Source organism: Fukomys damarensis, unplaced genomic scaffold, assembly GCF_012274545.1.
Source record: "Fukomys damarensis isolate Sample0158 unplaced genomic scaffold, DMR_v1.0_HiC HiC_scaffold_27, whole genome shotgun sequence".
NCBI lineage: Eukaryota > Metazoa > Chordata > Mammalia > Rodentia > Bathyergidae > Fukomys > Fukomys damarensis.
Window position 1 is genome coordinate 4,219,823 of NW_022900939.1, and position 18,008 is coordinate 4,237,830.

General features: G+C 37.1%; 2 protein-coding genes across 2 annotated transcripts; both read right to left on the reverse strand.

Moving 5' to 3' along the window:
- Positions 1-727: 727 nt before the first annotated feature.
- Positions 728-1,579, reverse strand: LOC104851175 (olfactory receptor 8K5). The gene has a single exon (XM_010608351.1). The coding sequence runs from the start codon at positions 1,577-1,579 to the stop codon at positions 728-730; it is 852 nt and encodes a 283-aa protein (XP_010606653.1).
- Positions 1,580-14,684: 13,105 nt separating this feature from the next.
- LOC104851252 (olfactory receptor 8K5) lies at positions 14,685-15,614 on the reverse strand. Its single transcript, XM_010608426.1, has one exon. It carries the CDS (start codon positions 15,612-15,614, stop codon positions 14,685-14,687), a length of 930 nt encoding a protein of 309 aa, XP_010606728.1.
- Positions 15,615-18,008: the final 2,394 nt, after the last annotated feature.

The following is an 18,008-nucleotide window of genomic DNA, read 5'->3' on the forward strand; positions in this document are numbered from 1 at the left end:
TATTATATATATTATATATAATATGTATATTACTATGTACTTTACACTTTATGGTAGATTTTCCTAAAAACTATTAAGCATAAAATATCACCACTAGATGCCCTAGATATAGCAGAAAAATGCTTCACATGCTAGCTTTTAAGAAAATATTTCACTGAACAAAAAAAACCACATAGATCCCTATCTATGCTGTATACATACAAGAGAGTTGCTTTAGACCTATGGTATAAGATTCAGTACGTAAAAATACAAACAAGTTTAAGAGGAAATGTGTCAAAAACCAAACCACAGCATTGAAAGCAAAAGAATAATATACACTATTGAAGTTGAGCGTAATACTCATTTTGATTGAAAGATAAAGTTACATAAGAAGCAATATTGAGGGAAAGCCAGAGAATGTTGGGGGGAAATGATATTTAATTGACATTTAAGATTTGAGGGTTACTTGGGATGAATACATAGACAAAAATATAAATCTCTACACAGTTATACTATAGTGGATGTTGTTGATGGAAACAAAATATGTATTTTTACCAATTAGGAATGCTGTCAATGAAATACCTTTTCAACTTTAGTTATTAAAATGACATTGTCTTTTTTAGTAACTCCTATTTATTGTGCAAGTTTTCCATATGAAAACACTAGGTACAAACTCAAAACTTATTCCTGAAGACCCTGTAGAAGGCATTTTTTACTTCTCTGTTCCTAAAACTGTAGATCATTGGGTTTACATGGGGATCATTAAAGTGTAAAAGACAGAGGACAGTTTATCAATGTCAGAGGACTGAGCAGATTTGGGCTGCATGTACATGAAGAAAAGAGTCCCGTACAAGACCACCACCACGGTCAGGTGAGAAGCACAGGTGGAGAAAGCCTTTTTTCTTCCTTCTGCAGAATGCATTCGACATACAGCTAAGAGAATCATGAGGTAAGATAACAATACTACCAGGAGCGAGGATGACAAATTAAATATCGCAAAACGATTGATCAGTGTTGCTATTTCTTGTCCATTTGAGCACAGCATAAGCGACATGAGGATACAGTCACAGTAGAAATGGCTGAGAAGATTGGTACAGAAAGTGGATGTAAAAATCAGACTCATAAAGAGCAGAGACAGCGTGGTACAGTAGAGGTAGGGAATGCCCACCAGCACATGGCAACGTCTCTGGGACATGATGATGCTGTAGAGCAGAGGGTTGCAGACGGCCACGTAGCGGTCGTAGGCCATGGCTGACAAGACGAAAAGTTCACTGACAATGAACACAATGAAGAAGGCCATCTGTAGGGCACAAGCATGATAGGAAATGGTATTTCGACCCATAGCAAAATTCAGCAGCATTTTGGGATAAATGACAGTGGCATCAACCAGATCAATGTAAGCCAGGTGTCTGATAAAAAAATACATTGGTTTGTGTAAGTGGGAATCCAGCTTGGTCAGAATGATCATGTCCAGGTTGCCTGTAGCTGTAATCATGTAGATGATGAGGAAGATCCACGCAAGGGGGAGCTGCAGCTCAGGCAGGCCAGAGACTGCACTCAGAATGAGGTCAGTGCGCACAGTTAGGTTCTGTCTCCCCATGAGGGCCAGATATCTCTTCTGGGGAGAACAAGAGAGATGCTATGTTTTCTATTTAGAACTGTGAAATTGTAACATGAAAGCACAGAATGGAAATATATATTCTAACAGTCTACATTAATACTAATTTCTTCTTCTGATCCTAACAGTTTAAAAAGTTTAATTTTCTCCTTCTCTAAGTGATGTATCCATTTGAAATATATGAATATTTTCACTTGATGAGACAGCAATATTGGGAACAGATCTTTTATTAACAAAACCATATCTGTGTAAATATATAAGCATGAGGATTTATTTCATCTATAGGATAGAATAGTTTTTAATTTTTTTCTGAATTTACAGGAAGGGTTAGAGAAATAGAGTAAAAGTTGAAATAAAGCATCTGTTACAGTAAGTCACATTGGCATTAATCAGCCTCAACACGTTCCCTTTCTGCTCAAACACATAGATGCATTGTTCCTGATCCTCTGACACTCATTTGTGACAGCCTCCCTCACAAGCGAGTTAAGGGGATGGGATCCAAAAGTGATGAATGCTGCTGCCAACTTCCATGCAATCAAAGACAGTCTTATAAAATCAATATGACAGTGGCGTCATCCAACTTACTCCCCAAATCTGTACCTGTGTGACTTCCGGCTCTTCTCCCAGGTCTGACCTTGGAAGTATGACCTTCAAAGGAAAAATCTTCTCAAGTAACTCAGGACATGAAGGCATCCCCAAGAGTGCAACTGAAGATATTCTTGAAATACGACTTCAGGAAATCCTTGAGAAAGGAGCAAGAACTATGGAGTGCATTCATTCCCCATGGAGGATAGTGGTTTTCTTTTCCTTTTTCTTTTATTGAGTTCATTGGTACATTCTAGGTATGCAGTACAGTTACATTCATTACTGGGATCTTGTACCTTTACATGACAGGCCTTGGTTCCCATTTTCTCCCCTTGTCCCTGCCCTCCCTTTACCCTGTACTCCCCTTCCCATTAGGATAGTGTTTTGAAAATGATTAATGGCACTGTGTCCTGTACCTGTGAAAATTTGCACTTATTTAAATATAATCTTTGTTTCCTGGTCTCATCTTCTCTTGTATATTTAGTCCATTAAATCTAGTGCAGTTTTCATATTCTTGAAAGTGATGTGGGGCTTCGACAATGAGTTCACAAAGCAAGAGTGCTTTGTCAAACCTTCCAAATATGACACATAACCTGCAATCACTTAAGCTCAGTGTTTCTTTGCATTCTGATTTCTATTTGGTTGAAGTCATGGTGCATTAGCATCCACAGGCACTCGTAGTGTCCAAGCAACAAAAAATTGAGGTATTGACTTTTTTAGTGATTTGTGCACCTATTTATATTGTTTAAAATTAATGGCACATATCATTGAAAAATGGTGCTTTCTCAGAATAGATACAGCTATATGTGGAAATATGTATATTTCATAATAAAAGTAATAATTCATACATTTCATGTTGTTTTGAGTACTTATTTATTTGCAGTTAACTGGAATTTCTTAAATTCTTTTTCACCCCCAATACATATGTGCATATCATTTATCAGGGTGTGGGGATAGTTTTGCTTCGTTTCAGTGAATGAGAATCCTCAACCAAATTAGCCTGTAAGACACATAAGATATAGACTTATTCTTGCTCATATAAATATTTTTTGTCAAAAAGCATGGATTTCTGTATCTTATGAACAAATCTTCAGTAGCACCTGAACTACCTGATAGAATCAACAACTGGGATCTCATCTTATTAAAAAGCTTCTGTACTGCCAAAGAAACCATCAGCAGAACTAAGAGACAACCTACAATGTGGGAAAAAATTTCTACCAGCTGTTCCTCAGACAAAGGATTATTATCAAGAATATATAAAGAGCTCAAAACAATCAGCCCCCCCAAATATAAAGACCCGATTCAAAAATGGTCATCCGAAATGAACAGACATTTCTCAGACAAAGAAGTAAAAGCAGCAAGTAAATATATGAAAAAATGCTCCACGTCACTGATCATTCGAGAGATGCAGATGAAAACAACACTGAGATTCCACCTCACCCCACAAAGAATGGCTGCTATCAAGAAATCACACAATAACAAATGTTGGTGGGGTTGTGGGGAGAAAGGAACCCTTCTCCACTGTTGGTGGGAGTGCAGACTGGTGCAACCACTATGGAAATCAGTTTGGACATACCTCAAAGAGCTTGGACTGGAGGTTCCATTTGACCCAGGCATCCCTCTGCTGGGTATCTTTCCAAAAGAACTAAAAGAATCATATCACAGAGAAGTATGCACACCCTTGTTTATAGCGGCACAGTTTGTAATAGCTAAAACTTGGAAAGAGCCCATTTACCCATCCTTTGGAAAATGGATAAAGAAGATGTGGTTTTTCTATAAAATGGAATATTATTCAGCCATAAAGAACGAGAAAATAGATTCATTCATAGGAAAATGGATACATGTTGAAGATATACTCCTAAGTGAAATAAATAAGTCACACATGTGTAAATATCGAATAGTCTCTCTCGTGTGAATAATCTGCAATAATACAGAAGATCCTAATAAGATTACTGACATTTAGAAATGGGAAGAAAGGAGCTAAAGGTGTAGGGAAGATGGGATGTGTAGGGGAAGGGTAATAAGGGAAAAGAAAAAAATGTGAGATAATTAAAAGATGGAAATAAAGTGTTTTTAGAAGGGGAGGGGAGAAGGGGTGAAGGAGGGCAGGGACAAGGGGAAAGAATGAGAACCAAGACCTGTCATGTAGAGGTACAAATTCCCAACAATGAATGTAACTGTACTGTATCCCTAAAATGTACCAAAAAACTCAATTAAAGCTGAAAAAAAGCATGGATTTGAGAGGATTTAATTTTATATGCTTTACAACATTAACAATAGTAAATGATAGTTTATAAATACATTGGAATTCATTTGATCATTTTTATAACATGTATTAATAGGGTTCATGATAAAATAATTAGTATCTATCATATCTTTCAAAATCAAATCAAACTCAGTATCCTGCATTTTACTTGGAATCCCTGCACTTATTCAGTTCTATTTGATGAGATCAGTGAAGCACTTTATACATTTCCTAAGTCTCTTATTTATACTATCTAAATGCCATGTTAAACTCTCACGAACCTGATTGATTTAAGGTATTTGTTCAGTACTTTGATTTTTATACCTATAAGCAAAATAATACTCCAAGAGTTGTCAATTCACACAGAGATACTGAATTTTGCAGTGAATTTAAATAAATCAGCTGTCATTGACTATGACTGTCTGTAGCCAAAATCTAAAAGTAAGGGAGACTTACCGAATCCAGGTAAGCATCAAAACTCAAGGCAATTCTTACTCATCTTGAAATGATGATCAGTCTTCCTGTTCTGAAATCACTCTGACTTTGTGTTTCTGACTTTCTGTTTGGATATGAATTTAATGTTCTCTATCCTTTGTGTGATATTCCCTAAGGAGTAGTATTTAATTTGTTCAGTTCATTCTACACAATTCAACTGAGGGACTTAAAATTTGCTGTGATGACATCATTGTATGTCACCCTGTGAGAATATGTCAGGAAGAGTAAAGGAAAGAATCAAACAACAGAAATGAAGAGATTTCCGAGATGCTGAGGGACTCTTTCATCCACTTACATGGAATCAAATAGTAGAACAGAAATGGGGAAACTTTCACACCACTTCTCCCCTAGAACTGGGGCAGTTGCAACATCACGGTGAAACTTTAAATAACAGCATTATTGAACTCTAGGGCTTTTCCTTTTCTTTCAAGGGAATTGGTCAGATCCTCAATTGTCTAGGCAAGAGTATGAGGAAGGGTAAAAGAGACAGAAACAATCATTTAGAATGCAAGGGGTCCCTGAGTAAGACATGCCACTAGTGGACATTCTCAACAATCTCCAGCTTGACCCACTTTTATTAGAAAGCAAAAAGCAGTGCAGGTAGAGGGTCGTACATTATTCATGGGACAGTGACAGCCAGTAGATGTCTGTTGGTAACTCACAGGTAATGAGAAATGCGGAGCAAGATGGGTTGGGAATGGATCCTCCCCGCTCCCCAGATATCTTTGTCCTCAGCAGAAGTTATCTTGTCCTAGAAGTGCTGTGCTTATGAAATTTCCCACAGATAGCCAAAAACCCAGTGGTGTTTTTTTAAATCCACTTTTCTGTTCCTGAAGCAAGTTATATTGGCCTTGGGCTCTATGGGACTGAAATCAGGTAGTCCAGTTCCCAATGCTTTTTATACTTCACAGTATGATATCCAGTAAGCCCTGAAATAAAATACGTCATTTAACTCATCCAAGTGAGCTAGTTCAAAACTAATCAAAATTATGATAAATTGTGTACTTTTCTTGAGGTCACATGAACAGTAACTGAAAGTTGAAATGAATACTTAATAACTAAATGAATGAGAAACATATTATGTTCCTTTTTTTTTGTACTGTGGTTCGAACTCTGGACCTTATATTTGAGAAGCAGGTGGCAGAACCACTGAGCTAAATCCCTGGCATCAGTTGTGTTCTTTAGACAAAAAGGTCACAGTTTTGATGAGGCAATGCCTCACTACAATGTCTATTCAGTGATTTTATTTCATGGGCCAAGATTCCACCACTGTTAAATCATATTTAGTGCAATCACATTCATAGTACAATCTACTAAATACCATGTCCCCCATTTCTCATATTAGAAACATGGTCTCTTCCTTTTATAAGTAGGACAATCAGGGGCATTTCCACATGAAAATTGGAATGTTAGTGAACACAATAATAAGGTTTGTTTTAAAAAGATTTCATATTTACTCTATACCTCTATTTAGATATGGATTATTTTCTTTTTTGTACTGTAATTAAAGTTACTCATCTCATAGCTCTGATGTTATTATTTTTCTTCTGCAGTACCTTCCCATAAAGCTCAGGCAGACTGCGCGCTGACTGTGTAGCCCTGGTTGGCCAGGAGCTCTCACAGTTCTCCTTTTTCAGCCTCCTGAGTGCTAGAGGTGCAGATGTCCCCACCGCACTCAGAATATCTGGTATGAAGTTTTGAGCAATTATTTTCAGAAAGAATTTCTGAAATTTTTTGGCCTTCTGTCATTTATTCCCCCAATAGGACCTACAATTTGTCTTGTTTTTGTTCTACTGGTTACTGAGATTATAGTAATAGTTTTGGTGAATGTTTTGTTTCTGAAGGGATTCTCTTAGGGGAGACTCTAGTGTGATTTGTGAATGTGTCATCTTCACATTTTCTATGTACAATCCAATGTTTTAGGGATTCAATAAATATTTATAATTAATGTTGCATTATCATTTTTCAATTATCATTTTTAGATTTTTTCATCTTAAATTTGTTTCCTGTAACAATCATATTTCTGGTATTTTTTTTTTCAGCTGCCTGCCTACCTGCCTGTCTGCGATCACCCGGCGGCGTGCGCGTGAGCAGTGAATGTGTTCTTCACATTTTCTATGTACAATCCAATGTTTTAGGGATTTAATAAATATTTATAATTAATGTTGCATTATCATTTTTCAATTATCATTTTTAGATTTTTTCATCTTAAATTTGTTTCCTGTAACAATCACATATCTGGTATTTTTTTTTTCAGCTGCCTGCCTACCTGCCTGTCTGCGATCACCCGGCGGCGTGCGCGTGAGCTCCCGGCCTGCGCGACAACAGACCCAGGAAGGACCCAAGGACCCCAGAGGGGGTTTTTTTCAGCTGCCTGCCTACCTGCCTGTCTGCGATCACCCGGCGGCGTGCGCGTGAGCTCCCGGCCTGCGCGACAACAGACCCAGGAAGGAAGGTAGCCGCGCGGGCGCCCTTGAAACACCCACACGACCCCCCCCCCCGTTCTCAAAACTCCTGATCGGGCCAGTCCTTAGACCAACTCTGCAGAGGCATAGGTTCCCATGAAGGGTAGTTTTCTGAGCTCCGAACTTTGATCATCTTTAAAGAAAGGGCAGGGGAAACCTGTAATAGAACGGAGTGGAGTTCAACCCTGAGGGTAAGGAAACTAAAGTTAGGCTTTGTAGATTGTGTTCAGTCTCAGTCGTGAGGAACAGCCATTGGCTAGCTATAACCAGGGGATTGGGTTCCGCATATGACTGTGCATGTGGTATAATATGAGATCAGAGATAGCCTGAAAGAGGACCTTCAAATTCTTTTTCTTTCCCTCTCTCTTGTCTCTTTTTTCCTCTTTCCACCCTAAAATTTCTTTCTTTTTTCTGTCCTGTCTCTCCAACTCAGTCTCTTGCTCCACCATAGTGTCCCTCATCTCCCTTTTTATTCCAGTTCCTGAAGAACTCAGACTTCTTTTTTTATTTTTTGTTTTTAGGACGGGTTTCTCTTTATGTTCTTTTCTCCAGTCATTTTACCTCACTCATGGCTCTGTACCTTCAAGGGAAGGCAAGCGCCTGTTACTGTTAAGGGGATATATTCCTGTCCTTATTCCTGCACTCTCTCTATCCCCCCTGAACTTAATAGCTTTGTAAAGATAGTAAGGTAATTCTACAACCTCTGGATTCACTTCAAACCTGCTCTAATTCTTTCACTTATCTAATCCTCTTGTTCTAAGTCGAACCCCCCATCCTAAATGGTAAAGATGCCATATTGAAAAGAATATTCACTGCAAACATACTATGAGCTGCTTCTTGAAATTAATCTAATTCACATGAGTTAAAGGTGATACATTAATGACTACCATAAGTGGTCAGTTGGCAAGCTGTGCCTGATCCTATTGGGCTGCTGAATGTATCAATTGGGACAAAGAGTGGTGATTGATTTAAAGAGTTGTTTTCTCTGATATTATGAAAACGAGAATGTCTATGAGTCATTAGAAACTCAAAAGCTAAAACGCAACTATATTAGGAAGATTTAAGTAATACCCAGAAATTAAAGAAGGACAACCCAACAATAAAAATAAAAATGAGAAAACACTTAAGCAAGACACAAAAACAAATATCCAGTTCACCAATAGCAAATAGTAGGACAAATGAGGATGAAAAGTCTGATAGTGAACCAACAGGACTCCCTGGACCCATAGCACAGGAGGTAACAAAATTGATCAATCAGGCTCTAGAAAAATTCAAATCAGAAATAATTTCCCAGCTAGCCAGAGAGATGATGAGCAAAATAGAAGTCATGATTCGAGACTCTAGAGCAGAAACTGAGAAAAAAATAGATGAGCTCAAGACTGTGATAGAAGCCATGAAGACTCAGCATAAGAAAGACATGGAAACAATGAATGCCCAACAGAGGAAAGAAATGGAATCCATAAAACAGATTCAAACAGATATCCAGGAGATTAAAAACTCTATTGAAAGTGTACGAAACAGAATAAAAGATTGCGAAGATAGAATTTCAGATATAGAAGATAGGATAGCAGTCAGTGACCGTGAAAAAAGAGGTCTATTAAAAACAGTAAGGGATCATGAGAAATCAATCCAACAACTCCTAGACGATACAAAGAAAAATAACATAAGACTGATAGGAATTCATGAAAAAACAGGAGAAAACACAAATGATATAAAAAAGCTCTTCACAGAATTAATGACAGAAAACTTCCCAAACAGAAGGGAAGAATTAGACATACAGATAAGTGAGGCATATAGAACCCCAACTAGCCACGATCAAAAAAAATCTACACCTAGACATATAATAATCAAGATTCCAGAAATCCAACAGAAAAACAAAATACTACAAGCAGTAAGAGAAAAGAAACAAATCACATGCAAAGGGAAGCCCATTAGAATCACAGCAGACTTTTCAACACAAACCCTTAGGTCAAGGAGAGCCTGGAGTGAGGTATTCCAAGTCCTAAAAGAAAAGAATCTCCAACCTAGACTTTTGTATCCTGCAAAACTCTCTTTCAAAATAGATGGGGAAATAAAATACTTCCACGACAAAGAGCACCTGAGAAATTTCATGAACACCAAACCAGCACTGCAAGGAATTCTAAACAATATCCTAGAAAAGGACAACGAAATTCACAATAACATGAGGCCCAACAGACCAAATCAAATAGGCAAGGCAAGAAACTAAAAGGAGATGGGAGAAAAAGTAAAAAGAGTCAACAAATGGACAAAAACATGACAAGAATAAGTCAAAATATATCAGTTGTAACCATCAATGTTAATGGCCTCAATTCACCAATCAAGAGAAACAGATTGGCAGAATGGATTAAGAAGCAAAATCCAACAATATGTTGTATACAAGAAACACACCTAGTGCAAAAGGAAGTCCATAGACTGAAAGTGAAAGGATGGAAAACAATTCTCCATGCGTCAGGAGTCCAGAAAAAAGCAGGGGTAGCAATCTTATTCTCAGATAAAGTAAATTTCAAACCAAAACTCATTAAGAGAGACAAAGAAGGACACTACATCCTTGTAAAGGGAACAATTCAAGAGGAAGAGCTGACAATCATAAACATATATGCACCAAATATAAATGCCCCCAACTATATAAAACAAATATTAAGTAACATGAAAAACCAAATAAGCACTAATACAATTGTAGTGGGGGATTTAAATACCCCACTATCACAAATTGACAGATCTACTAGGCAGAAAATCAACAATGAAATAATAGAACTGAACCAAGCTTTGGAACACATGGACTTAATAGATGTTTATAGAGTATTCCACCCCCAAAAACCAGAATATACATTCTTTTCGGCTGCACATGGATCATTCTCCAAAATAGACCACATACTGGCTCACAAAACAGGTCTAAATAAATGCAAAAAAATTGAAGTCATCCCCTGTTTATTATCAGATCATAGTGCAATCAAACTAGACATCAATAGCACAAGAAACTATAGAAACTTCACAAGCACATGGAAACTGAACAACACTCTCCTAAACAATCAATGGATTACAGAGGAAATTAAAGAAGAAATTAGACAGTTTTTACAAATAAATGAGAATGCCAATACAACATACAGGAATCTTTGGGACACAATGAAAGCAGTTCTACGTGGAAAATTCATAACATTGAATGCCCACACTAGGAAAACAGAGCGGGCTCAAATAAACAACTTAACGATGAAACTTAGACTCCTAGAAAAACAAGAGCAAGAAAAACCCAAAGCTCGAACAAGAGAGGAAATTATAAAGATCCGAGCAGAAATCAATGCAATTGAAATTAAGAAAACGATACAAAAAATAAATGAAACAAAGAGCTGGTTTTTTGAAAGAATAAATAAAATTGACAAACCCTTAGCTAATCTTATCAAAAAAAGGAAAGAAAAGGCTCAGATCCATGCAATTAGGAATGAAAAAGGCGAAGTCACAACAGATCCGAAAGAAATCCAGAGGATCATGAACACCTACTTTGAGAACCTGTACTCTAATAAAATGGAAAACACAGAAGAAATGGACAGATTTCTAGATACTTATGAATTACCAAAGTTGAACGAAGAAGATAAAAACATTTTAAACACCCCAATCACAATCAGTGAAATTGAAAATGTAATTAAAAACTTACCAACAAAGAAAAGCCCAGGCCCTGATGGATTCACTGCTGAATTTTACAAGACATTTAGAGAAGAACTACTACCATTACTCTTCAAACTTTTCAATGAAATTGAAAGAGAAGCTATACTTCCAAATTCATTCCTGGAAGCAAGTATCACTCTGATTCCCAAACCAGAGAAAGATACAACCAAAAAGGAGAACTACAGACCAATCTCCTTAATGAATATAGATGCAAAAATCCTTAATAAGATACTAGCAAACAGAATACAGAGGATTATTAAGAAGATCATCCATCATGACCAAGTCGGATTTATTCCAGAGATGCAAGGGTGGTTCAACATACGAAAGTCAGTGAATGTAATACATTATATTAACAAAGTCAAGGACAAAAACCATATGATCCTCTCAATAGATGCAGAAAAAGCATTTGATAAAATTCAACACCCATTCATGATAAAAACCCTGCAAAAAATTGGAATAGATGGTCTATACCTCAATTTAATAAAGGCTATTTATGAAAAACCATCAGCCAACATCATATTGAATGGCCAAAAACTGAAAACCTTCATGTTAAAATCAGGAACAAGACAAGGATGCCCACTATCGCCACTTCTCTTCAATATAGTTCTGGAAACATTAGCCACAGCAATTAGACAAGAGAAAGAAATTAAAGCAATAAAGATAGGAAAGGAAGAAGTTAAACTATCATTATTTGCTGATGATATGATACTCTACATTGAAGATCCAAAAAACTCCACCAAAAAACTTCTAGACTTAATTGACAGATTCAGTAAAGTATCTGGATACAAGGTGAATACCCAAAAATCAATAGCCTTTCTATACACAAATAACAGACAGACAGAAAGAGAAATAAGGGAAAAAATTCCTTTTACAATAGCATCCAAAAAAATGAAGTATCTAGGAATCAATCTAACAAAAGAAACAAAAGATCTCTACACTGAAAACTACAGCACTCTGAAAAAAGAAATCGAAGAGGATATAAAAAAATGGAAAGATATCCCCTGCTCCTGGGTAGGAAGAATCAACATAGTGAAAATGGCCATACTACCGAAACTGCTATATACATTCAATGCAATGCCAATTGAAATTCCAACACTATATTTCACAGAACTAGAAAAAAGAATCCAAAAATTCATTTGGAACCACAAGAGACCTAGAATAGCAAAAGCCATTATAGGCAACAGTCACATGGCACCAGGTGTAACAATTCCCAATTTGAAACTATACTACAAAGCCACTGTGATAAAATCAGCATGGTACTGGCAAAGAAATAGGCCTGAGGATCAATGGAACAGACTGGAAGACACAAAAACAAATGCAGATGTACTCAGCTACCTCATCTTCGACAAAGGAGCTCACCATCCTCAGTGGAGGAAAGATAGCCTCTTTAATAAATGGTGTTGGAAAAACTGGATATCAACCTGTCACAGATTAAAATTAGACCCTTATCTTTCGCCATGCACTAAATTAAAATCCAAATGGATTAAAGATCTAAATATTAAAACAGAAACATTAAACTTGCTGGAAAGTAAGTTAGGCAGAACTCTGGAAGACATTGGTATAGGAAAAGACTTTATGAACAAATCCTCAGTAGCACGGGAACTAGCAGAAAGAATCAACAACTGGGATCTCATCTTACTAAAAAGCTTCTGTACTTCAAAAGAAACCATTAGCAGAACTAAGAGACAATCTACAATGTGGGAAAAAATTTTTACCAGCTGTACCTCAGACAAAGGACTATTATCAAGGATATATAAAGAACTCAAAACAATCAGTCCCCCCAAATATAAAGACCCGATCCAAAAATGGGCATCCGAAATGAACAGACATTTCTCATACAAAGAAGTGAAAGCAGCAAGAAAATATATGAAAAAATGTTCCACATCACTGGTCATTCGAGAGATGCAGATGAAAACAACACTGAGATTCCACCTCACCCCACAAAGAATGGCTGCTATCAAGAAATCACACAATAACAAATGTTGGCGGGGTTGTGGGGAGAAAGGAACCCTCCTCCATTGTTGGTGGGAGTGCAGACTAGTGCAACCACTATGGAAATCAATATGGAGATACCTCAAAGAGCTTGGACTGGAGGTTCCATTTGACCCAGCCATCCCTCTGTTGGGTATCTTTCCAAGAGAACTGAAAGAATCATATCACAGAGAAGTATGTGCACCCATGTTTATAGCGGCACAGTTTGTAATAGCTAAATCTTGGAAACAACCTATTTGCCCATCCGTTGGAAACTGGATAAAGAAGTTGTGGTTTTTCTATAAAATGGAATATTACTCAGCCATAAAGAGCGAGAGAATAGATTCATTCATAGGAAAATGGATACATATTGAAGATATACTCCTAAGTGAAATAAATAAGTCCCACATGTGTAAATACCAAATAGTTTCCCTGGTGTGAATATTCTGCAACAATGCATAAGATTCTAATAAGATTACTGACATTTAGAAATGGGAGGAAAGGAGCTAAAGGTGTAGGGAAGGTGTGATACGTAGGGGAAGAACAAAAAGGGAAAAGAAAAAAATGTGAGAGAATGAAAAGATGAAAATAAAGTGTTTGTAGATGGGGAGGGGAGGAGGGGGTGAAGGGAGGGCAGAGGTAAGGGGAAAAAAATGAGAATCAAGACTTGCCATGTAAAGGTACATGATCCCAACAATGAATGTAACTGTACTGTATCCCTAAATGTACCAATAAACTCAATAAAAAAAACAAAACAAAAAAAAAAAAACAATCATATTTCTGTGAAATCCTTTGACTGTTGTTAAACACACCCATAAGAGTTATCTTAAAATGCTTACCTACTTTTTCTGTTTCATTTCAGGACTTTCCTCAATAAGATTCAAATTGTGGGACATTTATACCTCTTATTTTTTATTATATCATGAATGTTGCATATTTTATGTAAATGGACTCTGCTTTGTTTGGATTTATTTTCTTACAAAGGACTAAAATTTACAGAGGGCAAATTTTGTGCAATTGGAGACTTATTTCCTAGGCTTAAATTTGCCCTCAGTAGTTCTACCTTTAAGATTCTACATACTCCAGATAGTGAAGTAAAGTGCTCTGCATGCAGGCTTTTAAGAACTTTAAGACATTTAGCTGTACAAAATTCATACATGGTCCATATATATGCTGTATATGTGAAAGAAACTCTCCTTTGGAACGGTAGCTTGAGATTTGTTACACACAGAAAGACAAGATAAAGAAGAAATGTGTCAAAAACTAAACCACAACTATCAATGCAAATTGAACACAGATTATTGATGAAGAATGCAATAGCCATTTTAATTTGAAAAATACAAATTTCTATATTTAGAATTATTGAGTAAAATCCAGGGAATGGGAATGTAGGGGAAGAAATGACATTTAATGGATAGTTTAAAGGCACATATAAATTAAGATATAACTGCAAATATATACATATATATATATATATATGTATCAAATATGGATAGCGCATTTTTTCTATGTAGCTAAAATACATTCCTCTCATAAGGCAATACCGTCAAATGACAATACCATTTTAGTTTTATTTCATCAAATGATATTTCCTTTCTCAGAATTCCTAGTTTTCTAGCCTAACGTTCAATCAGAAACACGAAATTCAACCTTTAAACTTCCAGAAGACCCTGTGGAAGGCACTTTTTACTTCTTTATTTCTAATGCTATAAATCATAGGGTTTAGCATGGGGACCGCTAGCGTGTAGAACACAGAGGACAAAATATCAATTGCAGAGGGCTGAGCAGATTTGGGCTGCACGTACATGAAGAAAAGAGTCCCATAGAAGAAGACCACCACGGTCAGGTGAGAAGCGCATGTAGAGAAAGCCTTTGTCCGTCCTTCTGCAGAACGCATTCGACATATGGCTAAGACAATCATAAGGTAGGATAACAGTACTGCGAGAAGTGTGGATGTCACATTGAATATTGCAAAATGGTTGATCAGTGAAGCTATATTGGGTCCATTTGAACACAGCATAAAAGAAACAGAAATATTATCACAGTAGAAATGGCTGAGGATATTACTACAGAAAGTCGATGTAAAAATCTGACTCGTGAAGAGCAGAGCCTGTGTGGTACAGTAGAGGTAGGGAATGCCCACCAGCACATGGCAAAGTCTCGGAGACATGATACTGCTGTAGAGCAGAGGGTTGCAGATGGCCACGTAGCGGTCATAGGCCATGGCAGACAAGATGAAAAGTTCACTGACAATGAACACGATGAAGAAGGCCATCTGTACAGCACAAGCGTTACTGGAAATGGTATTTTCACCTGTAACAAAATTTAGCAGCATTTTGGGATAAATGGCCGTGGCATCACCCAGATCCATGTAAGCCAGGTGTCTGATAAAAAAATACATTGCTGTGTGTAAATGGGAATCCAGCTTGGTCAGAATGATCATGCCCAGGTTGCCCACCGCTGTGAGACCATAGATGACCAGGAAGATAAAAAAGAGTGGGAGCTGCAGCTCAGGCAGGCTGGAGACCGCTCTCAGAATGATGGTGGCTGGCACTGTCAGATTCTGTCTGCCCATGACGTCCAGATATCTCTTCTGGGACAGAAGAAGATGATGGTATGACTTCTATTCACAATGGTCAAATAAATTGACATACTCACGCACAGAAGGAAATATATATTTTCCCTGGCCATAGAATAGTAATACCATTTTCTGATTCCATTAGTATAAAAAGGAGTATAATTTTCACTCTGTCAATCACCTTTTCATGTTAAATACATGCATAGATTCAACTGTTAAGAAAGGCAGAAATATTGGAATATGTCTGTCATATACAAAACCATATTAGTAAATATATAGAACTCTTTGCTTTATTTATATCCATGATGGAATAAGTGTTTCTTTTTCTGAGAACACATGGGTAGATGGAAAGATGGGGTAAAGGTTGAAACAAAGCACATCCATTACGATGAGACTCACTGCCATTAGTCAGCCTCAATACATTCCCTTTGGTTCAAACACATAAATGTCATTATTCTTGCTACTCTGAGATGCAGTCCCGACAGACTCCTTTCATGACTGTATAAGGAGGTGTGGACTAACGAAGTCAGTGAATGAATGCTGCTGTGAGCTTCCATGCAAAAGAAAGACAGTCCCATAAAATCGGTGTGCTATGTTTCATCCACCTCCCTCAGCAGATCTGTCACAGTGGGACTTCCCTCTCTTCTCCAAGGTCAGAACGACCTCCAGATTGATTCAGGACACCAAGGCAGCCATAAAAAGGGCAACTGATGATACTCAAGAAATAGAACTTCTAGAATAGCTTCAGCAAGTGGCAATAACAATGCAATGTTATTTCACCACGTCGCAAGATGATTTAAAGATAATTAATAGCAATCTGTTCTTTACTTGTTAAAATTTGTGATTGTTTATTTTTGCACTGCTTCTTGATCATACCTTGCATTGTTGACTTAATCCATCAATTCTAGTGATTTCTAGTACAGCTTTATCATTAAAAATACACAAAGCAAGTTTTTGTTGTCAAACCTCCAAAAATGCGATGTAACCTTCAATCAATTAAGCTCATTTTTCTTTACATTCTAAAGTCCACTCCCTTTTGATTTTAATAGAACTTATGGTGCTTTAACCTGTACATACATTTGCAGAGTCCAAGTAACAGAATTGAGGTAAAATTGAAGGCATTTAATAATGATAAATGCTTAATTCTTATACAAGAACATATGGCTCTGTAGAATTTTCAATACCTTTATCAATATTAATATATTTTGTTTTTTAGAGTAATTTTTACATTTGAAGTTCTAAAATATTTTTCATTCTCTATAAATGCTAACACTCTTTTATCAGCTTTTATAGATATTTGACTTGATATAAGTGTAAAAGTATACACAATTATATTATGCTTTAAAGCATAATATTGAAATATATTCATGTTCACATAAGTGCTATTTGTCATCACATATGAAGTTTGAGCATTTAATTTTATATGCTTTATATGATAAATAGACACTAGTAAGATGACAGTTTTTGATACATTAAAACAATCTTTCCATCATTTATATAACCTATTAATAGTGTTCACAATATGTCTACCATTTTATAGTGAAATAAAGTATGACACTGAGATATTCTAATACTCCGTAAAAGCGACTGGCCTTCAATCCCCAAAATTAATGTGACAAGACCATAAACTAAGCAGAATGCATGAAAAGTGGGGATGCTGTCAGCCTCACCTCTTGAAGTCTCTTCCTGTTACTTTCAGTCTCAGTTCAGTAAAGGCCTGGTACTGCGAAGTTGATTTTCCGTAGAAAAGAAATGGGATGTCCCAGTTCTGTTCTAGGAATGCAGAACAGGAATGTTTCCTAGGACTTCGGGGTCCCCCACATAGACAGCAAGACTCAGGGTCCAGGGCAGACACAGAGCGATCCTGGAGGTTGCTGGCAGCTGGTATCCCTTCTCCCCAGTGCAGTGGTCTGTGACTGCTTCATCTGAGTCCCACACCTCTGCCAGACCTCTTCCTCCCACTCATGAGCCAGAATATGTGTCCTTCTGAAAGTTTAATTTTGAATTTTCTGGTTACAGGTTCTGCTATCTTAAGCTGTTACTGTAGAATGGAAGAGGATTTGACTGAGAAAAAAGGATCCAGAAATGCATCACCTACCTTATGACTGTAAAGGTCTCAAATATGTCCAAGGATTCTAGAGCTGTGTGTGTGTGTGTGTGTGTGTGTGTGTGTGTGTGTGTGTTCATGCGAGGCAGGAGGCGGCACCACAGAGCTAAATCAACAGGCCTTAGAGCTTTTTTCTATATTTATTGATTTGTGTACTTTACTGATTTGTGTGTGTGTGTGTGTGTGTGTGTGTGTGTGTGTGTGTGTGTAACACAGGATTGAACTCAGGACCTTAAGTTTTTCAAGGCAGTAGGTGGAACCACTGAACTAAATCCCTGGCCCTA